This window comes from Lytechinus variegatus, chromosome 7, assembly GCF_018143015.1.
Source record: "Lytechinus variegatus isolate NC3 chromosome 7, Lvar_3.0, whole genome shotgun sequence".
Taxonomy (NCBI): domain Eukaryota; kingdom Metazoa; phylum Echinodermata; class Echinoidea; order Temnopleuroida; family Toxopneustidae; genus Lytechinus; species Lytechinus variegatus.
The window spans coordinates 22551112-22576375 of NC_054746.1; the positions used below are offsets into that span (position 1 = coordinate 22551112).

General features: G+C 35.2%; 1 protein-coding gene across 1 annotated transcript in view; it reads left to right on the forward strand.

Moving 5' to 3' along the window:
• Window positions 1-854: 854 nt before the first annotated feature.
• LOC121418773 (fasciculation and elongation protein zeta-2-like) overlaps window positions 855-25264 on the forward strand; it is a 61743-nt gene continuing 37333 nt past the window's right edge. The window contains exons 1-2 of the mRNA XM_041612873.1: window positions 855-1324; window positions 20552-20660. Coding sequence (XP_041468807.1) covers window positions 1020-1324; window positions 20552-20660 — 414 coding nt within the window. The 5' untranslated portion in view covers window positions 855-1019. The remainder of the gene's footprint in view (window positions 1325-20551; window positions 20661-25264) is intronic.

The following is a 25264-nucleotide window of genomic DNA, read 5'->3' on the forward strand; positions in this document are numbered from 1 at the left end:
GTATTTCATATAATAAAATACAAAAGAAATAGTGAGTGAGTGATGTCATCAGTTCCTCATTTGCATACCGACCGAGGTGTGCATATAACTGTTTTGTTGAAAATAAGCGGAACATTGAAATGTCATAACTTTCTTATTTTACATCCGATTTTGATGAAATTTTCAGCATTATTTGGGCTTGTCTGATTTTTCTCTTTTTATTCAAATCAAGTTCTTGTTAGGGTGGACTTGTCCTTTAAAAGACTGAAAAGGTCTCTAAATATAAATACATCTAATATTGAGAAAAGGAGATACTTAAAAATCATTCTTGGATGATATAGATATAGTTTTTTTTAATATACATTGCAGAACTCCCTGAGAAGTTGTAATGGATAATTAATTTTGTGGCGGCGTAAGTTGGCCTGCACAATAATATGATTCTATAGTGTAACCGACTGTACCGACATCATTGCAGGTCTTTATTGGCACCTACCAGTACCCCCTTAAAAATATTTTTTTAAATAAAAGTACAGCACACCAAAAGTGAATGAAATAAAATTTAAAAAACTTAGCAATGTTTTTTCATCAGTGTATAGACATGATAGGGGAAATGGGGAAAGGATACACTTCATCTTTGCTGGGCCCTTTGCAATCACTATTCGGTATGAAAAAGTCACTCGATAGCCGCTTTTGGATACAATAAACAGAGGTCATATGTAATAGAAAAATGTCAATATCGGTAATCTGTGTGTATAACTTTTACAAGGTGGTTAAAATAATTATTACCCAATGTCTAAACTTTAGCCAACATACCAGTAACTGAAATGCACGGACCACAAGATGGCGCTATTTCAGAAAGAGCAAATTCGAGTTAAAAATCGCCCCATATATTCACCGTCCAAGTACCGTACGTCAAAGACTATGCATATTTACTAGCGGGGCCTTCTCGGTGACCTGCGCCAGCGCCCAGCGGACAGAGTTCAGCCGTCGACCGTGTGTATGAACATGTATAGCTGCTGAAGTGGATAATTCTAACAAAAATGGCAGCCCCACTCGCTGTGTTCGAAGAAAACGGCGATGCGGCAAGCGATGAATGGCCTGAATTCATAGATTTTCGTAGTTCAGCCGACGTTATAAATTCCAATGGAGAAGCTTTACCAGTTTTGTCACCGAAAGAGGAAATAAGCCCGGATAACTTCAACGAAATGCGTTCATCGTCTATCGAAGATTTGGTCAACAATTTCGATGACAAGCTGGCCGTATGCTTCCGTAATTACAACCTCAACACGGAGCCACTAGCACCAGTTAAAATACTCACACAGGAGGAGATGATGAAAAATTGCAAGTAAGTAAAAAAAAATACATGTAGGCCTAGCTGTAATTCAGGTTGTAGTATAATTTAGATCAATGAAATTGTCATGGTTAATGTTGGAAATGTAGGCCTAATGACTTAGATAGAAATGGATGCATGTCATCATCAGACAACGGATGCAGGATGGCATCCCTTAGTTGCAAGAAAATATTTGCAATCAATCGCAAATATACTGTTGTGCGGCATATGCTTGATTTCGGGAACGAAAATCGACTTGCAATTGATCGCAAGCTTGGGGGAAACCACTGGCACTGCCGCTAATGCAATGGCTTTGGCTTTTGTTTCATTTTTGTCTCATCTGCATAGCAGAGTGAGACTATATATAGGTGTCGCTTTTCCGACGGTGGCAGCGTCAAACACCAAATCTTAACCAAAGGTTAAGTTTTTGAAATGACAGCATAACTTAGAAAGTATATGGACCAAGTTCATGAATCTTGGCCATAAGGTTGATCAAGTACTTACCGAATACCCTGCCTGAGTTTCATGTCACATGGCCAAGGTCAAATGTCATTTAGGGTAAATGAACTTTGGCCAATTGGGGGTATCTGTTGCATAACCATCATAACTTTGAAACTTTATGAATCTGATTTATGAAACTTGGATATAATAGTAATCTTGTATCATTGAACATCCTGTGCAAGTTTTAGGTCACATGACCAAGGTCAAATGTCATTTAGGGTCAATGAACTTTGGCAAAATTGGGGGTATCTGTTGAATTACCATCATAACTTTGAAACTTTATGGAACTGATTCATGAAACTTGGACATAATAGTAATCAAGTATCACTGAACATCCTGTGCGCATTTCAGGTCACATGACCAAGGTCAAAGGTCAATGAACTTTGGCCATAATGGGGTATCTGTTGAATTACCATCATAACCTTAAAAGTTTATGGATCTGACTCATGAAACTTGGACATAAGAGTAATCAAGTATCGCAGAGCATACTGTGCAAGTTTCAGGTCAGATGTTCAAGGTCAAAGGTCATGTAAGGTCAATGAACTTTGGCCATGTTGGGGGTATTTGTTGAATTACCATCATATCGCTGAAGTGTATTGGTCTAGTTCATAAAGCATGGACATAAGAGTAACCAAGTATCACTGAACATCTTGTACGAGTTTCAGGTCACATGACCAAAGTCAAAGGTCATTTAAGGTCATTAAACTTTGGCCATTTTATAGGTAATTATAAGATTGCTGTCATAACTTTCAAAGTTTATAGATATAGTGTATAAAATGTGGATATAGGGGTAATCAAGTATCACTGACAAGTTTTAGGTCACATGATCAAGGTCAAATATCAATGAATGTAGTATTGTATCATCATAATTATATGAATGGTGTTTTTCGTGAATAATAGTTATATAGTAGTTTTCAATGTCAGCACTGCTGCTATATTGAATCGCGTGATGTAGGTGAGACCGCTAGAGGCATTCCACTTGTTATGTTTGTTGCATGGGTACTCACTTTTACTCTAAAAGTTTGCTATGTTGTGGGCCTAGAACCTACAGGTATCTAGCTAGGGCCTTAGGGGTATGAAAGAAGCTCCATCAGGATTTTCATTATATTTTTGTGGTAGGAATTTTAAGTTTTGGACATGGGGTCAGATGTCTGAAATTACATAAAAATCTTATTTCAGTTTGGATCTTACAAAATCTGCACTTCAAATATAGATCTAGGCTTTCATAGGTATTGGTTGTGAAAAATTATTCCTTGTGATTATGTTCAATGGAAAAAAAACTAGACCCTCCATGGGGTTTGATATGTTCGGGATGACTTTGCCCCAGAAATGCTGAACGAGCTATCAAAAATTTTTTTAAAAAGAGCCCTGCAAAATCCCTATTCACTGCCAATCTTTTAGATTTAGGCAGTAGGTTGTGAAAAGTAGCCCCCGAAAATGAAAACTATTTTTTGCCTGATGTCACTGCATGGTAGACTGATTAGGGGGGGGGGGGGTTAGAGGGCCATGAACCCCCTCAAAATTTTTGCTCACTTGCAGGTTTTTTTAGGAACTTTGCCCCATATTCTATGCCTGGTCTCCGCAATCTCAAAAAGTTGAAAATGCTTTTCCTTTCTATTTGATTATAATTATCGATATGAAAGTCAAAGATAATTTTTAAAGCTTCTCTTTAGTTTTGGTAATCTCCCCCCAATTCGTTTTGTTTTCTCTTTGGTGTCTATTGTCAGTTTATTATTTCTGGTGGCAATAACTGTATGGATTACAAAGGAATTTGTGGTCTGGAAGAGTTTTGAACAAAATGAAAATTAGAAGATGATATAATCACAAAATAGAAGAAATTGTAATCAATTTAGGACTGAAAAGAGAAAGATTGAATATTTCTGATTGTAGGAATACATGTAGGCCTACATGAAGCACTCTTTTGTGCTTTGGACGAAAGGGATATTATTTTGAATAGAAATAATTTCTTTTTTCTTTTGAAACCAAGACAATCCGTTTGCATCACGTCTCCCATAAAGCAGTCTTTGTTGGAGCTTGAACCAATCCATAGGCTTGGCTTTCTGACATTTATTTTGGAGGTCTCGGATGAACAATCTAATTAATTATTTATTGATTTCACTATGAGAGCATTCACGTTGCCCAACGGTGAGCAAGAAAAACCTCATCTTCATTCCACCTGGAATTGAATAGTAAATGTTTATTGAAAGTTAGTGGCAGGAAGCATCTTGTATTGCATGAACTCGTATGTTAATTTATTCTTATTAATTCTATTTGTCTTTAGGTGATATCACCAGGGCCATACGTGAGGCTTTTGATTGTATTGTTTGTAACTACCCTAATTATATGAGTCATCCATCATGCACCAACAATTCATAATTACTAGGCTGAATCCCCATCACTTTCTCTATAATCTCTCTGTTGTAAATTTGTGATCAATATCAGAAACAAATTAAATACACAAATTATTGTGAGACAATTTTGCACTGCATTCCACAATTGTTATAAAATGATTTTTACTGCAAATACATACTATACAATAGCTACTGGCATGGTGGCAACCTTTTCATAAAACTGTATCACTCAGCATCAATCTCAAAGCAAGACTTGTCTCATTATTAAGTATACCTTTTATTCTCAATATTATGGTTATCAAGCTTTAATAACATTAAGTAAATATCTTTGTATTCTCTTGCAAATTAAAATGAAGAAGTAAATATAATGGATCCCCATACATGTAGTATACATGTACATACTGCAAATTATACATACATGTTTGTATGAATGCATGTATTGCAGTGAGTAGTTGAACTCAATTTCCTTTCTATCATACGAGGTTTGTGTGTGCATGCGTGCGGAGATAGCTATATTGCGTGCCGAAGACAAACGTACAATAATTCCCACTAATTACATATATTTGGTGTCTGTATTTGTCATGGAAGCTGGGGTAAAGTTTCATTATCCTGTCTGCTCTATCTGTCTGCTTTCACTGCCTAGTCTCCATCTTTTGATATCTGTTACCAAAAAAAATATATACATGTATATATATTTTCCAGTTGTAATATGAAATGTTTGTGTCATAAAATGTATATTTTCTCCTTTTATATCGTGAGATTCAATTCCTTTATATTTGACCATCCTCTCCTCTTTCCTATATGCCACCTTTTAAAATTTGATTTTGAAAAGTACCTCCTATTCAAATTAACAATTATTTGTAAATAGTTGTTATCGTATATTTACTTATTTTAGTGGGCTAATGCCTTATTCCAAATTCTTAAAGGACAAGTCCACCCCAACAAAAACTTGATTTGAATAAAAAGAGAAGCATAACACTGAATACTTCATCAAAATCGGATGTAAAATAAGAAAGTTATGGCATTTTAAAGTTTCGCTTATTTTCAACAAAATAGTTATATGAACGAGCCAGTTACATCTCATTAGAGAGTTGATGACATCACTCGCTCACTATTTCTTTTGTATTTTATTATTAGAAATATGAAATATTTTCATTTTCTCATCATTGTCATGTGAAATGAAGTTTAATTCCTCCCTGAACACGTGAAATTCCATTATTTTAACATTTTGTGCTTCAGGCAAGGAGGTCCTAATCGTCAAATTCGTAAAAATTGAAATATTGTATAATTCAAACAATAAAAAACAAAAGAAATACTGAGTGAGTGACATCATCGACTCTCTCATTTGGATGTAACTGGCTCGTTCATATAACTATTTTGTTGAAAATAAGCGAAATTTTGAAATGTCATAACTTTCTTATTTTACATCCGATTTTGATGAAATTTTCAGGATTGTGCTTGTCTGATTTTCTCTATTGATTCAAATCAACATTTTTCTGAGGTGGACTTGACCTTTAAAGAGGAGAAACAAATCTTCCCAGCCCTATCAACCATCTCCAACCCTTCATCACCACCCCTCACCTGAAACAAACTAATGTGCAGTATATTCTTCCAGTCTATCATCAATTATTTTTTCTCCCTCTCTCTCTCTCTCTCTCTCTCATTTCCCTTTATTGATCTGGGCTATTACAGATATATAAAATTTGACAATCAAAACACAACTAAAACCATCTCTTACTCAAATCAGGTTGATCATGAGTTGAATCAGGAGCATTTCTGAGCCAAGTATTAGGTTGAAAATCTAAGCCACTTCAATTTTTTTGATAGAGTCAACTGATGGCTGACACATTCTGAGTCAAATTTGACTCAGTAGAAACAAGAGTGTGTACTAATTAATGAGTTATGTAAACAACCGCTGAGTACAGATGGGAATCATTGATTTCTCTTGTCAACACTGTCTGTCATGAAAATTAGGTGACTCGAACCATCTTGACAGACTTGAAAAGTAATTATTTTTTCATTTATTGACATCGGAGTAGAATCATTACTATTAATAAATATGATTCCTCATGCTAGTCAAAACAATATTGAATATATGTAGGGCTATTATATGTTTTGAATTTGAATTACTGTTTGAATAAACCCTCTTTTCAGAACATTGTAATTGCATGAGCAGTGAAATGTCATTCGAGATATTAAATCAAGGTGGTTTTCAAATTCACTGACATTAGCATCTGTGATTTGATGATTATTCATGTATTCCTTCTAAAATATTCTTGTTAGCACATCCAAGCTGAAGATTAATAAATGGTTCATAATGATGATTGGTTTTTGACAGTAGCCTACTTAACCCCAATGATAGTCAATGTGCCTATAAAAGCTGACATAGTACAACAAACAATCAAAAACAGCACTTTTCTAATTGTCAGGTATATATTTCACTTAAACTGCCTCTTTTATCACATCTATTTAGAAGGTCATGTATTCTTTCTATAGGAGGGCATGTAATACAAATTTTCAAAAAATTTCAAAGAATACAATATGGATAAAAAGTTTGTATCACCATTTGAAAGCAAAGAGAGACATTTTGGGGGTATCTTTTAGTCCACCAAATGGAAAGTTGTTCACATGTGACATCACACATCTTTGTCGCATTGCCATTGTGATGGCAATATTCAAATGCTCATAACTTTCTCATTATTTGTCCGATGATTTTTCTCGAATTGTCTTTGTTCTTTTCTTTGATTTTTCTGTTTCCACACAAGTCCACATGTTCCAAAGGTTTCAGTCCCCTTGAAGGACACACTGATCATTCTCTTACCACTTGTTGTCAAATGACTTCCCTTTTGATCCACATTGAGTCACAAATTCGTATATAACCTAGACTGTATGCAGAGGTGTTACATGTAAACCCATATTTGGCAATTATATTGATTTACAGTTAAGGTCAGGTGTGAAAGAAATTGATTTGTGTGATTGCTTAACTTCTGAGATTACATATGACATGACCTACATCTGTGAAGACCTAAAAGCCAATGAACTCATTGATAGTCTAAGAAGAAACACCACCCATTGAGAGCAATATAAGACCCTTCCCTTTTATTTCAATCTTGGTACCCATCTCGTAGCCAGCCTCCAGATCAGGTAGTAATGCCTGTCAGGATGAGTAGGGCATCGCTGATAACACACTGTCGTAGCAGCAGCATGCACGAAGCATGGTGCGTGCGTAAACAAGCTACTCCATCACGAGTGCATGAATATCAGTGCCTGCATTAGCTCCCAAAGCTGAGCCTGCACCCGTCTCCATCCTGCCTATTGGAGGAAGATGCATGCATTTTTGCCGTTCTCCTCCAATCAGGCAGGTGGTGGCTTATAACGTTCGGCAAAGGCTCGTGAGCATTTGGAGGCAGGGGCCCCCAGCCTGGAGGGCCCGAGCAAGCCTCCATCTCTGTACGTGTGTGTGTGAGAGAGATGGAGGGAGGGATGGATGCATCTCATCTCAGTGCTTTAAGGATGCTGACGTAGCATCTCAGTCGGTCAGGGCGCGGCCTACGCTCAAGGTGGCTTACATGTCTGAGTCATCCTTAAGATGGAGAAGATGATGAATTCTAAGGCGATGCCTTCTCAACAAAGACTGCTGGAATGCTTCTTTTATTGCATTCAGCTAATTGCTCTATTTTAAAGTGATATTTGATTAGCTTTTTGAGCTGTACTTTCTCCCTCCTGAAGATAAAAGAAAGATATATATATTTTTTTCTTTTTTCTTGTACATAAATGCACCACTTTCAACCTTTTATTATTTCTTTTGGGGGAGTTGTTACACCTGTTCATTGTTTGAACATTTTGTAATTGAGTTTAAAAAAAAAAGAAATTGAATGAATAAGTTTTTAAGCTCCAGTGATGTTCCATATTTTTTATGATTTCATTTGGTTGCTTTTTGTAAAGTTTAATTTATCAATATGAAATTATAAACAATATGATGTTAGCAAAATTTTCACATGTTTGAACACCAATACATGTTGCTGAATATGAAGCTTTTTGGTGAAAATACTGAAGAAGTGTCATGACCAATTTTTTTTTTCTCAAGCAATTTTTGCCATAAATAAATTTGAACATGTCATGGAGATCAAGCTTGGGCAAAAGTAAGATATGTGAGACACTGGTCTGAAGAGTCTGAACTGACAGATGGTCGGGGCTCAAAGGAATAGATAGAGCATTGTAAGTTTCATTTCAACTTCATTTATTATTTGGGGAATGTTTGCAAATGATCCATAAGCAAATACTATTCTAGTCAGACCTTCCCTCCCCCACCATACCTTTTTACCAAAATTGAGAAGAAAAAAAATGGTCTTCAACTGACAGATGTTTGGGGATCAAAGGAAAGGAAAAGATACATGTATTGTCCATCACCTGATATTGAATTTTATGTGCTGTTTGAGATATATGCAGGAGCAGAAAGTCAAACATTATCCTAGCCCCCCCCCCCTTTTATTCAAGTCAGATAAGATGTTTAGTTTATTGCAATTTCAGTGGAATGCCCCCATTATTTTTCAAAGTTCATTCCCACATTTTCCACATCAGTGAATTGAGTAGCAATCCTAAGTTAAACATTTGTTTCAATTACTTTTTCAATGCCCCACAGTAAATATTCATGAAGGTGGTTTGCGATTTTAACGATACAATTCCGCTAAGATTTTATTTTGAGAAGAGCGAAATCCTCTTACACTATTTGAAGACTTGTCTGATCACTCTGATGTCTTATCCTTGACCCTGAGTGTGTGTAGGCCAAGGTAGAGAAGAGATTGAGGCTGAAAATTACACCAATCATCCATGAGGGACGGGAGGACCAGGGTATAACAAGTATTGATTGCATCAGTCTAGGATCTTCTAGCCCCTCCCTTTGTTTCAACCCTGTCTATTTGACCTCTCCCTCGTATCTTTCTTATCTTCTCTGTTTCTCTTTTATATGCTGGTCAGACTTTCTCCTTATTTTACAAACTCTTTCCATTCTTTTCCAATGCACCATTATTTTACTTCTTCGTTAATCAATGTTCTGAAATTAAGAATGCAATAATGCATGTGATATCATGAGATTAAGATGAAGCGATGTAGAGGTGTTGGGGATCAGTCTTCGGACTTTGAATCACAAGGTTCAAGGTTCAAATCCCACCGCAGTGCTTGCATCCTTCGGCAAGGCATGTATCTACATTTGCTTCTCTACACCCAGGTGTAGTAAATGGGTACCCAGTTGGAAGAATCCCCTGAATGCTCAAGCGTCCGATCAGGGTAGCTGTGCTAAAGCCAGGGTAATAGTATACAGTGCTAAATGCTATATAATGTTGTATTATTTTTGCATACCGGGTATTATTATTATCATTAAAAATACATGAAAGCAATTGAGAACTTTGAAGACAATTTCTCTATGTAAAACTCTACAAGACCATGGATCCTACTAGAACTGTTCATGATATTCATAAACCTTAAGTTGTTCAATAATATAAATCAGTATACATGTAGGTTTAAGCAATCAATTTTTAGAAACAGTGTATCATTGGAGATGTACATGTAGGCAATAAGTAGAGTGTTGCAGAAGGCAAATACGGAAGTCTATTAAATACAGTCTTTTAAATGAATCAGATTGGCTGATTGTGAGTTAGCCTAACCTATCAAAGTAATTTGAAAGAACTGTATACCCCCCTTTGATTTACAGGACTTGTAGAGTTGCAAATAACACTAGAAAGTGTGAAAGCCAATTTGGCAAATGCATAGACACATTGCTATGGACACGGCATTCGCTATGACAGTCAGATGATTAATTATTGATGAGATCTGTGAATTTGTTTAAGGTCGAATGAATCATATGGCAGTAGCATTAGATAATTACACATTCTCTCTGGTTTTATTATACATGTATGTAGCTGATTGGGATGGATCAGTGGAGAAAAGAACATAAGTTAAGAACATAACATTAGAGAGGATAATAAACAGTATAATGAATTCAAGTAACTACTGTTGTGAAATCATTGTTATTGTGAGTGGGTGTCCATAATGTACATATGAACTTGTTTTTCATCCTCATTTGACCTCGGTACTCATATCATTATCCAGAATGAGTCAGACAGAAAAAAATTTAACATTGCATTATCAGACACAAAGAACTAGGAAGATCAAATCCTCTGAGAGAAATTTGGAATTTCACGTTGATTACAATCATGAAAAAATAAGAAATGTCATCAATAAATATGTGCTAAAAGCATGATTTTCACTGACATAAAAGTCACATTTTATTTGTTGAAAAAATGATTTTTTATTTAATAATCAATATTTGTGTTGATTAATTAAATCAATGTTTTAGTGAGTGTTTCTTACTTGATTATCTGAATTATGATAAATTTACATTTTAGACATGCATGAATCACTTGTGCAGGAGTTGTAAATGAGTAGACTCATATATGTTACAGATATGATGCGTGGTACATCAGATATACTTTGCAGATACTGTCTAAAATGTACTTGGTGCAAAACTAATGTGAAAATGCATGTTGGCAAGCCTGGGGACAAATGAATTATATTCCATACACATCGCTCTCACTTTATTAGAGTCGAACTTGAGTTCCTGGATGTAAGCAGAGACAATCGTACCTGTTTTAAGGATGTTTCTATGGTGCATGCTAAATTGATAGAAATTGAAGATCGGCCAGAATGTTTCTGTCATTGATTTGTGCGCCAAATTCTCATGCTTCTTGGTTTTAAGTGTGGAGCCTTTACATAAAGTAGCAATAAATTTGAAGGGAAATGGCAAATGAATTCAGACAAGAAGAAGACTGAATACACTTGGGGATGTAGACCACTTGACTGCTATGACTGCCTACATAAAGATTAACAAGGACCTATATTCTGGGAAGCATTTCAAGAAGAATATTGTAAGGAATATAAGTGATTTTCACCACCTAATTTGCTGTTAGCCAATGAAATGAAATGAATTTAGTAGCTTAGATGAGTTGTGAGTGAAAATCAATCACTACTGTATTTGTTTCATGAAATGCTTGCTCCCTGAGAAAACTGTCTGGGGATTAATTGTAAAATGTTCATTGTAATGCATTCATAAATAAACTTAATATACACTGGGTGATTTTGTATTACCGAAATGATGAGGAAAATAAACTGTATATCGGTGTGAATTGGACAGACCTTTATACTTTCATTTGTTATACATGTATTATATTTTGAATGTAACTGAAGAGTTTCTTAAAATTGCAGTCATTTGTAGTGTACCTTCTGAAGTTTTTACCTTATTCATAAAATAACTTGAAAACAAAATGATTGTTTTCACAATTTCCACTTGAGAAGTTTCCCTTTTAATTTCTTCCTGTACATTATTAAAAAATGTCTTCACTCCAAAGACAATACCCTTTTGATACAAGTTTTCTTGATTTCACCAGTAGTTTGATCATCTTTTGCTTGTTGCTTTTTGAAGTTTTAGTAGAACTTGTATGATGAAATTGTGAAGAAAAAGAAAGTCTCAGCATAATATAATATGCACATCAGCATTAAACAGTCAGTAATCCCAACTCTTTCACACAATACAAAACTCCATACATGTACATGTTCATTTCAATTCAGTTGAACGTACATGTGTAGAAATATTATAATTACATCATTTGTGTCTGTTAACAAGTCTATACATCTAGGAAAAACCTAATTTAGATTAGAAACTATCTGTTTGTGTGGCAAAAGACTAGGCAAAAACAAGGAGCCATTGAAAATGTTTTTCACTTTGGAAAAAAGATCAAGAATTGATGTACTTGAGAGAGGAGTTAATAGTAAGCAGGAGTGTCAACCCACACACTGTCTAGACAGACGATATCTTGAACATCTTGCATTTTACATTGTCGGGGATAGATACTAGATTGAGAATGTTAGATTCAGATGATTGTTTGTGGCCATGCATGTCTGATGAAATGTATCCTTCAGCTAGCTGTGCATGGCTGCATTATGATGTGTTTATATCTGCTGGCATGCTAATTACAAAATGGGAAGGGTTTTTGCTTTGCAGGCAAACAACTACCATTTTTTTTATTGCATCCGCTGATGAGCTTGTTCCATCATTCCATATTCAGAAAGATGTCTGTCGTGCTTTCTCACCCATTTCTTTATTGCCAAGAATAAAACCTACTGAGCCCACTTGAGATAAGGTCTGAAATGAAATTTGTTTCAGTGGGTTATTTCAATCTGAGTGCCATAGTATCTCCTGTTACAAGTGGTGAAATGCAGCGTTGATATGAGCAGAAATCTTGTATTTTTCTTTGATTATAAGTTTTATAGTCTTTACACACTAATCTACTGTCAATGGAGTGGGATTTTAGTAGTAAACTGTATTGAAAATTATTGCCATTCACTATTTTTGCATTTTCATCTTTTGAAATTTTTAAATATTTTTTACTATATTTAGTTTTTCATCAAACAGGACTGAGCATTTATAATCAACTGCATTATTTTACGACTGATACAGACCGATTTGACAGTTGTCCCAATGAATCAATGAAGCAGAATCACTTTCATTCATTTAAAGTTGGTGAGCCTAAAAAAGAAGAAGAAAATTAGATTATGCATGAGAGAATGAGAATCCAACCCTGTAGCAGTGTTGGGTTACCTACATAATGTGTTGACATTATATAGCATTCCTATACAACCTGTAACCAAAAACAGAACTGACCTTGGTCTATCTCATTAATATGATAGCAAGGTGACTTGTACTTTCCTAACACCTTTACAGCTGCCTGTAGTACATATTACACACCAGGTGAGAGATGTTGAATCCAGACTTATGTCAAATTGCCCATGAAATTAGAATATTACGCTTTTACAGCATCCATGATGCAATGGTGATATTATTCGTCTAAATTTCATAAATCATTGATAATAATTCACTTTCTCTTAGCGTGTGCATACACAGGGCTTGACATTAGCAGTGGCCCGATGGCCCGGGGCAACCAAAAATGAGAGTCGGGCCACCAAATTTTGTAAAAGCCAACACTTGGTGGCCCGGTTGGGCTACCAAAGTTTTGATAAATTGTAATGTTTTCTATTGTTTTAGGGCCACCAAAAATATGAAATTGATGATTTTGGTAGATTATTTGGGCCACCAAGAAAAAGAAAAAAAGTTAGTGTGGAGCCTTGGCATACATACACATGCAGGTCAAGATTCAAGATTTGCTATGCTCTGATCAGAAAATTCTTTTCTTGATTTTTTTTACAATGAGGTCAAATCATTGAGACCATTCAATTGCACAAAATGGTTGCATCCAAAATTGAACATTTCTTTTTTCTCTTTCATCTTCTTTGTAAAAAAGTTTAACATTGGACATGTTCCACTAATAAATCAAAAAATGAAAATTGAAACTTATATTCCATTCAAAATATCATTATGATAATGTGAAACGTATGTTCCCGTGCAGAGTCATGTTAACACTAATTATGTAATTTACAACTGCAAAAAAAAATGTTCAATTTAATTTCAGTATTTCCATATCTACTGCTGATGAATGTTGTACATTGAAATCATTGTGTAAGCACTATGGAGAATACTCACACAGTCACACCTCTTTCAACATCTTATATGACTCAGGACAATGCGTCATAAACTGAGGCATGTAATATAGTGAAATATTTATATTTACCCAATGTTGTTTGATCTCGGACATGAAATTGGTTGTACTCTTTCTACATCTACTCCAGATAATATAATTATTCTCAATACATTGTGTAAAGACCAACGGAGAAACATTGACTCTTGGGTAAATATGAATTAGCTTGGAAACATATGAAATGCATACATGTTCCGATGTAGAGTTTGGAGCCATGTAATGCAACAGAAAAGTGAGTCATGGTTGATTGAAATCCACTGGCAAATGCTTGTTTACATGCTGTGGATATTGTAGATTAACCTGACGTGAACGTTTTGGCATTGACTTTGTTTTTCTCCTGCAATTCTTGTCTGCGTTCATTTTAACTCAAATTATATAAACCTGATTATGAAGGGAATATGGAACATGCAATAATACATTGCTTGGGTCATGTAAATTTGATGAATAGCAGAAGGGGGAAATCAATGATTTTTTTTTCAAATGAGGGAAGAGAGCAGTTCTGAGTTAATAACTGGATTCAGAAGAACTGCATCGGCAAATATATGTGTAGATGTATGTAATCAGAGAAATGAAAGCAGGAAATAGAAGGAGAGGATGAGGGGCAAAGAGGGAAGGAAAGAGAAAGAAAGAATGATAGTGAAATAGATATAATGTGTTTGCACATATTTTTATGTAAGAGTATGTGGGAGTGTGTGTGTGTTTGGGGGAGGGGCTACAAGCATAAAAGCCCTTTCCTACCAGAATGGGATTCGCAGGGAAGCCAAGAAAATCATCCATTTGTGGAATTGGCCATGTTCAGATGTAAAATGAAATTCTATTATAGAAAATGAATTTCATGGTCTAATGCTCACAAAGATTCCATGTACATGTAATACAATATTTTAAGAGTGGAATTAAGAGTACATGTGTTGTTTGTATGTGCGTGGGTGTGTAAAGGAGAGGTGGGTTGTACATCAGGAGCGGATCCAGGATTTCCCAAAAGGGGGCATATTTTCACGAGGAGAAATTTGACAAGCCCCCCCAAAAAGGGGGGGGGGCTCCTCACTTTCAAAAGGGGGGCACACTTCTATTTTAATGGCATTTTTACATTAAAAATTTCAATTGTGCCAGCTTCCCCCCCCCTGGATCCGCCAGTGGTGTGCATGTATATGCGGATGTGCATTGTTTAGGGTGTGTGTGTGTGAATGTTAGAGCCTACGCGGGCTTGTTTATAATTCTGAATGAGCGATATGCAATAAAGAAATCACATTTCAAAGGTACATGTACGAAGAGGTTTGCAACCCTGGTATAGAGTAAGAATATTTTAAAAAGTGATAAACACATTTTCACTCACCAATATTTGGCATTAAGGGAATTTTATCTAATAATTGAGATTAGCTTGAATGTTTTCTCCCTCTCCCTCTCTACACTTTCTCTGCTCACATCAGCAGATCGGCTGTTCATTGATCACATGTCCTTGTCATTGTCACATCTGGCTATGTAATCCACCTGTGAATGTAATTTGCTTGAATGATCTCCATCTAATGGATTTCTCTCTCAAATTGTGCAGAACACACAACTTGAGATGCTCTTACGAATTTCACACTTCGACTGTAGCCTTGGATAGTATGCTTAAAGCACATATTCCTGCTCCAAGTTTCCAAAGAATGTGGAGGTTTACAAGTCCAGATTTAACGTACATGTGTATGGCTGCCCTATGAAAGTGCTAGAAATTAAGAAATCTGTGATTTTGTTCATAGATATGATAGGTGTATATTTCATATATAGAAATGTTGATATTTACGAATGTGTGCCTCATACAGCATCTGGTGTAAATTGATGGCTTGAATGATGGTCTTACAAAAACCTTTTTCATGAAATTTGAACCAGGACTGTCGAGGCCCTTGATCAGTCTTTTGGGTGTACTGATGTGTCAACTTTAATCTGAAAAGCATGTGATAAAAGAAGCTCTCAACCTGATATTTCAAGATGTTTTTCTTTTTTTTTTTAGTGTTACTGTCTTGCACACTGTTTGTTAATATCAAAGTTTTATGATGCCAGAGATTTTTTTTTAATAGTCTTTTGATATAAAAGCTTTAGGTTGGTAATCCTTATTACAGGAACAATGAATTTTCTAATGTCGCTGCTTCATTAAATTTTTTTTTCATTAATATCCCTGTTTCAGATGGTAGTTGGTATATTATTGACTTTTGTCTTGAACTCTTGATGTTATAGTCATTCACTTGTACATAGTGCTCCTACATTGCAGAGTGAAACCAGATAAAATCCTTGCTTTACCAGAAGTTGGAAAGACTGATCTATGAGAAGATAGTCACGTAGTACTTATCAACCATTCTCAAAATGTTATTAGCACACTTAAACAGCATCCCCAATGCTCATGGTCCTTATGGCCTCTTTCAGGTGTCATCCGACTTCTGCTCTTGCAGCATAAATTGTCTCATATTTGCTTTGGAGATTCCTTTCACACTAGAGTGTAATGTTCAGAAATGTTGTTATAATCTGTAATACTGTACATCAATTGATATTAAACTTGTGGAAGCATCTCTATCTTCTTTTATTCTTTTTTCTCATAGCCATAGCAGAACAAGCATCAGTTGTTGATGAACCTGTTGGTATGACTATAAAACTAAACTCAATTAAAGTGAACCAACTTCTTCCAATCCAATTTGGAAATTTGTAGAGTGCTTTAATATCTCAACCTGTTCACATACACAGTCATGTACAAAATATAGAGACAATGGTAGTTGGTACATGGATATTGCCCCACAAATTAATTTACACATATTTGATGTATGTGATTTGATTTGTTTTCCTGTTGGGAGGGAGCATTTAATAACTGCTCCATATTCTCTTACACACTAATGCATGGACTAATCTTCATACATGCAGGCATTATTACCTGAAATATAATTTATAATAAGATGATTAGAAATACATGTTCCAATTAGATTAACCTAGAATGGGAGAACATGTGAGCTAGATTTTTATGGAAGTGGTGTGAATTTCTATTTTTAGTCCAGTTTCTGAGTGGGAAAATGAGAGAGTTAGAAACGGGGGGGGGGGGGGGGGGGGACAAATATATATTATCAATGACAGGGAGAGCAGATGCCATAAAGCATTAAGAGGAATACAACCAGACATGTTGTCTTACATTAATACATAGTCACGTGAAGGGGGGTGGGGGGAATTTGCATTGGATAATGTAAGCCCACCAAGTGGAAAATTTGATGGAGGGGAAGAGAGAGAGATGAGATCTTGTACTCTCTAGCAATTCTTCACGAGTTGAGTCGTAATGCCATAGGCCTGGATATGGTTTACTTTATCAGCGCTGACCCTCACTGTGTAAAAAATCAATAAGTGGAAGAAATGTCTTGGGGCAATGTGTGCACTCGTTGCTGTTATCTGTGTTAAACTCCTCTGCCATGGTCATTTTGAAATGCAAAGAACTACATGTATCTCTTCTGTGTACCTTTATACTCCAGGAAAAAAATAATGACATTTGAATACATAAAATAAAATTTAATGACCAGAACATTGAAATTCCCAAAACTTTGTTATTCCTCGTCCAATTGTGATAAATTTTCCAGTGTTTTTTCTGATCTTGCTATCTTCAAATCACATAATTTTTCAGCCAAGAGTGCCTCTATAACAAGGACACAATTCTATATTTGTGACCAGCCACCCCAAAACCCGCAATAAGTCGCCCAAACTGAATTTTGAGATTTTTAGTGAGTTTGAAAAAGCACATCCTAAGCTTTAAAATGATATATGATTTGTCAAATTTGATCAACAATTATTCACTCAAATACTTGATTGAATGCAGAGCAAGAAAGTGAGAGCTTCAGAATAGAAGGAGAAAACAACATTTGAATTTTTTTCACTCAGGCATGAGATGGGTACACTGTGTAGTTTAAATGAAACTTCCAAGCAGTCCGCAAAAACTTGTGTCAAAGAAACTCTTGCACATGTATCTTGTTTTTTATTCAACCTTACTACTTGAAATTTTTACAGTATAAAGATGAAGAATTACTCCTTGTGAGCTAAGTTTTGAATTTGGGGTTTTTGAAGACAAGTTTACTATTTTGGCTATTAACAAAGAACCTTCCCTGGCGACTTATTGGTGGTTTTGGGGTGGTTGGTAACATTTAAGATAATTACTTGAAATCTTGGTATTAAATGATTTATCCATACTCAGGTATTGGTCTGACTGTTATTCAGCTCCTCTGTGTACACAATGAAAAAAAAATTGCTGTTAACTTGTACAACTTTTGCATTAACTTATAAAGATTCTCAGAATATCTGGCTGATACAAATTTATAACAAAATGATCATGAATGTCAAGATTATATATTTTTTTAGCTTGCTTGGATTGATCGCTTGCAAATAACTCATGACAGTGCATGATATCTCAAACTCAGCCCCCTCAAATTTTCACAAAATACAAAAAAAAAGTTATAGCATTCACTAGTGTGGCATGTGTTAAAGATTGGTTGAAATGTCAACGGTTCTATTTTAGTTTGTATGATATATTCATCATCATCTCTCTCCTTCTCCCCCTCTCTTTCCCTCTCTCTCTCCTATCATACACACCTTTTCTTTTTATAGTTTCCATTTTAATAATTGATTCCCTTTTAGTTTCCATTGCAATAAATGCTCATGGATCCCATCCCAGTCAGGGCATCTTCCATTGAATGTACCCAGAAGAGCCTTGGGGTACTCTACACTCTAAATGTCAGGTTGGGAAAAGCAAGTTATAAAGCACTGATGTTGATCTTGAGATCCGTTGATGGGCTCTTAAGTCTTCTTGGCATCCAGTCCCTGTAGAGTATCTTCATAAGCTCCAAAGGACATTAATCAGTAATGAGCTATAGAGGTCTTTCCACTATCTCTTGGTGCTTTATAGTTTTGATGGATTCTGATGGCCATTGTCGTTATTCTGAATATCAACCCAGCCACGATTGTCAACGAGGATGCATACCAGTACAATTGAATTATTTATTGTATTAGTAGTATAATCATATTACGTATTCACATAGTACTGGTAGCTGGAGGACTTTTACAGATTTGACACATTTGCAGTCAATATAAGATCACATGTCTCTTGGTAGGCTTGTAGGTGTCTTTAATTCAAATAAATTAAGATACATGTTTTCACATAAGATGAGCTCTATGCATTTATTTGATACTAAATTACCCCTGTCTCTTTCCATCTCTGATTAGGCGGGACTTATGATCGAAAAAAAAAATTTTGACTGGCGAATTGTTGTTTCAGAGTAGTATGCGTAACCACACAAACCACATTTCAAAACAAACAAAACATATATTAAAAGGCCATTGTTCTTCAGAAAAAACCCTACATGAACTAAGAGCAAAATTAGTTGGATTACACACCAGCCAAACACCTGCTTTGCATGAATCTACTCTACTGACCATAGTGAGGAGGAGGAGGATGGAAAATGAGGAAGGGGAAGTGGATAGTGTATAGGAGGTAGTGGTAGTAGTAGTGATACTGATGATCAAAATGATGAATGACAGTTTGCGATTCCCTAGAAATTATGGTGAAAATATGAGGTGGAAGTAAAAACTATGATTAGGCCTGTGTCAAAAATTAAATTAAAAGAAAATCATTGAATAATCCTGGTATCCAGGCTGTGAAATATATGAATTATAATATCAAATGCAATGTAACGCTGTTCCGAAGATGGCCATGACTGATGTGCCCCTATGGAATATGGTTGAGGCACATGTGGCAGAATGGGACAAAATCTTGTCACTATAAGACCATGAAGTGATACTGACTGATTTATTTTCTCTGTTTAATTGCTTTTTGTTGATTTAAATTTGAAATTTGGCATTGCTGTACAATACCATAGTGGTTAAGTCAGTACTATTTGATATCCATAATGTTTGAATATTTTTGTTGGGCCTTATCCTGCATTTAAATTCCATCTCATTAAAAAAAATGTAATCATGTGTCCACCTTTCTATTCAGTGTGCTTAGAGTTAAAAACGCCAAATTTATATCATCACGGGGAGATGGGGGGGGGGGGGGTATAGAAAAAGAAATCTTATCTTATTTCAGTTTTTAAACACAATAACTGGTATTTTCAGAATGCTCTGTTCAAGCATTGATAAATAAAATCGTATAGAAATATATTGGACACCAATCGTTGGTAAAAGGTCATGAGGTATTAGGAATTCACATGAATAAACATGTATGTTTTCCCAGTGAGGTTGGAAAGTACAGCTCATCATTTTATATCACATTTACCTATGATCTCAAAATGCTGCATGGCCTGAAGGCATTTGACTTTTCAAAGATTTGCTCAGGCTTCAACAAAAAACCTTATGCTTCATTAGTCATTGCATGATATAAGAAATCTGAACCAATAGAACATTAAAAAAATGTTTTTACATATATTACCCCTTTCTCAGATAGTGATTCCTGATAGAGGATTGTATGAAAGAAAGTAGATGTTTAATTACAGTAAGTTTGAGGAGAAAGAAATCTGAATGTTCATGAAGAGAGAAATATATTTAAGAATTGTACATGAAACTACAAAATCTGTAGTTGATTGCGATAGACTTGAGAAGGGTTATGCAACATTACATTGCATTACCTTCATGTACTCACTATTAGGAAAAAAATTGTACATTTATTTCAATCATATGTGTAATGAATACACAATTCGATAATAGGATAATCTTTTCAACTTATTTTATTTTCCCCCTCTATTTTTCAGATTATGGAAGCAAGTAACTGATCAGCTAGGACAGGTTATGCCTCTAGATTGGCAGAACTCGCACACAAGACGGAAGCACATGCCTACTCTCAGACTCGTAGAAAAGAGAGTGAGTATACCCCTCCCCCCCTTATAAATAGAAAAAAAAATATATAAGCATCAAATTTTACACGCTGGGGGCATTATTTGGTATAAATGTTCTACATGTTTGTCTGTGAAATGTGAACCTTTAAAATATAATTTGTTACAGTTTTTAAATCATTATTTTATTGCTTTCATGGAGTAAATGGAACAGCTTCAATCATTTTTGGGGTTGCCTGACATGGCATTAGAAAAATTTGATGATTTTGTTTTTACTGTACAATGGGTATATTCTAAATTTATGATATACACAGAAAAGCATGAAAACAAGGCAGTCTATATTCAAGTCTTTAGATTGCCAAGGTATGCATTTTTAATTCCAATAAATGTAAAAGCCCTCTGTATCAATTTCTAATGTAGCTTCACTATGTGTTTTATTATATTTGCTTGCTGTCTGTCTTGACTTTTTGCTTGCTGATTTGATAGCTAGTACATCAATCTTCTGAAATGACTGCACTGGGTTTGACTTTCTCATTACTCTCTTCACTTTAGTTTAAAGAGAATATGTTTGAGTGCTGAAGTTGTAGTGATTATTTAGAAAAAGAAGAATTTTATGTTAATCAGTTTGCAAATGAATGTGTATGTGTATAGAGGAGATTGTCCTGGTTAAAAATATATATATCATTGACATTGTAGATACTCGCAGCAGAAGAACATTAAAAAAATTACACTGATATACATGTATACAGGTAAATCCAGGGCTAACTTTAGATATAAACTGAAGGAAGTTTTTTCATTGTGTTATTTTGGTAAGAAATATTCCTTCTTTATTTGACATTGTGATATTCTTTTGTAAGGAACCTTAAAAGAATGTTTGAAGTTCACAAATTAATTCTCACATTTATCAAAACTCAGCCATCTCTTTAACTTGGCTGTGGTGCCACTGTGTCTGAGACTGTGCCTGTTTATTGGCAGACAAATGAATTATAAACATTCACCTCTGTTTTTATGGGTTAATTTAATATTTTCACAATGTATACTGAATGCTGCTCACTTGGGCCTACATGTATCTTTGATCGTTGCTTCTTCATGTATGAACCTCTATTCCTGTTCATATTTACATTTTTGTTACCAAGTATTACAAGTTGATTTAATTTGACTGAGATTGAATTACTAGTAGTGTTCAAAGATGATGATCATACTTTCATTTCAGAGTCCAGATGATTTCAAAGTGGATATATTGTAACAAAAATATTTATATAATATTGACTGGCCTTGAGGGAGATACCAAATATATTTCCCAAACTAGTCTCATATTGCCCCGAGTCGAAGACGAGGGCAATATGGGTCTAGTGAGGGAAATATTTTTCGTATCTCCTGAAAGTAACGCCAGTCAATATTATTATTATTACCTGTTACCACTTTCTGGTACATTAAATTAACATATTGATAGATTATATAACCAAATTGTTGGACTTACCTTGGTCAAGCCTCTAGTGTCAATTCTGCACTTTACCATTGTGACGTACGTACAATCGCTCGGATCCAGCGTTCTTTATTATGACGTATATTGTTGGTACGCGGATCCTTATGAAGCGTATCTCTTTATACGCATCCACAAATGCGATGGGGATTGATGAGCTCTGAATACGGATATTATGGACCGCTAATTATTGTACGTAGGTGCAGTAGGAAAATTACTCTTTTCGGGGAGGAGGGATGTACGAATATTATGGTCACTCGTCATTCAGCTGATCGCTGACCGAGCCATTGTGACGTAGTTTATGTTGAGTTAATCAGTTAGATAGACAAAATACGCGTTTATATCATGTCTCCAAAATGCCTCATTCAGGTAATAATCTACTTTATTTCCTGAAAAAAAAATGAATCAAGATCTGCCTTAATTAAGTTAGATATTTTTAACACTGTGAAAGTAAACTTATCTGATCTAATTATATTCTTCTTTAAGATATCGCATTAGATCATATCAGTATTCATATAGGTTATCGTGGCATAGTATGCCGCTAAACAGCCCATATAAATTGAATTCTGACACACAATATCCCCCATTTCACTTTCGCAGACAGCCTTTCTTAGAATCCTACTATTCAACCCCCAAAGGTGTGTAGAAGACTTGTGAACCATGACATTTCTCACTCAAAATGCATGAGATAGAAGAAAAATGGAGAAAGCGTGTATCTTTCCCCCAGGGATGTTGAATTGGATGGAAACATGTGAATGTACTTCTGATGCCCTGAAGCTTTCACACCTTCTCTTATCTACATGTATTTGCCCAAGATATCTCATTTCTTAGATTTAGATTTGTTAAGATAGAATATTTAGAAGGTTTCGGGGTCAGAAGTGCTAGTTTCCTTTGTTCATGCAGGCACACACACAAAATATTGTGTGCCTGTATCAGAGCGTAAAGCTGTGAATTTGTACTGATCGAGATCTGTCACCTGAATGATAAAATATTGCACTAAAATTTCAGAATTCTGGAAAACTTCCCTGTAGAAACAGACATGATGCGGTTTATTGATAAACTGAATCGTGCATAATACGGTTTCTCATAACCACCTCTGGGTTATTGCCGTGTTAGTCTGTTTATTTCCAACGTGGAATGTGAGTCGGATTATTTGCTCTGTAGAAATAGGTTGGTTTAAGGGCAATATGGTTTTTAGATTCTGAAAAATAAAAATTTTTCAACGACTCTCTGTAGAAACACACCGATAGATTCTGGTATTAAGCTTCAACACAAGCAAATTTCTTGTGAGTAGATGCATATTTGTGTGAACGTGTATGAAATAAAAACATCAAAGCTTTTTTTTCATTCCATCTTTTTTTAAAGGAATGAAGATGGAACTATATTTCATAGTGCAGTCTGTTCAGATTAGATAAAAAGCATCTGATGGATATGACCATGAAAATTTGCATTTAGATGATTGGTATATTGTTATGAAGGATATCGCCTATGGTTATAGGAGTCCCTATTGTATTGTTGTAATAGGATACCTGATTGGTGTGAAGGTTTAATGAGTAGTGGAAAAATTCATCGCTGATATGAATTTAAAGGATTCAGATATATTACTAGTCCAAGAGTCTTCAGACCCACATGTAAAATTATGGGAAATTATGCAAATCAAAGCCCCCAAAGGCATTGGAGCAAAGTATGATTCAGCTGGGAATGTAAGAAATAGTCCTTTTAAATTTGAAAATAACCCTGGTAATATGTGTTCAGTTTTTATAAAAGGCATTTTCAATATTAGAGAGAAGCAGAAAAAATAGATCCAGGTACAGAAAATGTGAATTGTGTCCCTGGAGGGAATGATTTCCTCCTCAGATCTAGGCTATTTATCATCAAAATTTGGTACAATTCTATGTAAAACCTGCTTCACAAAAGTCATTTTGTGTCCAAAAAATGGAAATGCATATCAAATTGCAGTGTGATACCAGGAAAATGAATCCATGTCTTGGTATTTTATGTCATGAACATTCCAAAAGGTCTAAGAAATTATATTTTGAAATGATATATCACGTCCCATGGCAATTCATGTGGTTTTAAAAGATAAAAGATTATGGATGGATATTTCGGGCTGAATTCTCCTCCATTCTTGGAAAAAAAATCATTTAGACCTTCCGTAATGTGACTGGCTTTGTGAGATCGATGTCGCTGAGGTAATTGAAGTCAAAAGCATTTTGAGCATAGGCCATAGTTCTGATTTATCCCAGCCTTCTTGCGCAAATACGAGGCTGATTTATATTGATGAATGTGATATAAGATGTTATGCATCATGCATGTTGTTTACCCAAGTTCCGCCGTCACCCCCACCACCACGACCCAGGGATGTTTGCTGAGGAAAAGGATGTTGAGTTTTATATGCCTTGCGTGTATTGCTCCAATAACTTTGAGTCTACCCGGAGGAGTCCATGTCTGCATAGCAATGAGGGGGCATGCATTAATGGAGATTGCTTTTAAGAACCAAACATGTCAGAATGAAATACATGCACATTTGGGATGCATCACTGGATATGAACAGAACAATGTATTGACTCTCATTGAGACAAGTGTAGCAATGCTTGTAATATTATAGTTATGAAGCTGTATGAATATATCTCCATGATATGAATGAATATTTTTCATATTATTTGTGTTAAATGGAAAATGGGTATATACAGTGTATACATGTGGGTTTTGTATTATAGGCAATTAGGCGTGATTAAAAAAGAACAATATTGATTAAAACCAACTTACAAGTTTTATACCATTTAGAATTTTGTTTGTTCATAAAGTGTTGTTAACCAATTGAATCCATGTATCAGCATGAAACAAGATAATATGCTAATACACATCTTTGAGTGATCAGTAATTGACTAGTTCTGTACTTCTCACCCCTGAAAGATTGTTGATAGACCTTGTTAATGTTTACAAGGTTTGGATACACAGATCAGAAAAAAGCTATCTCATAATGCATGAAAGATATGGAAATATTTTGTTGCATCTTTTCACTCAATTTTTCAAAATATTATACAAGTATGAAGGTCAAAATAGTGAAGCTTCATTTGACATTTAATGAATGTAGTATACTCTAAATTTGATCTATGGAAGATATGAAGTTTTTATGATAAAAAACT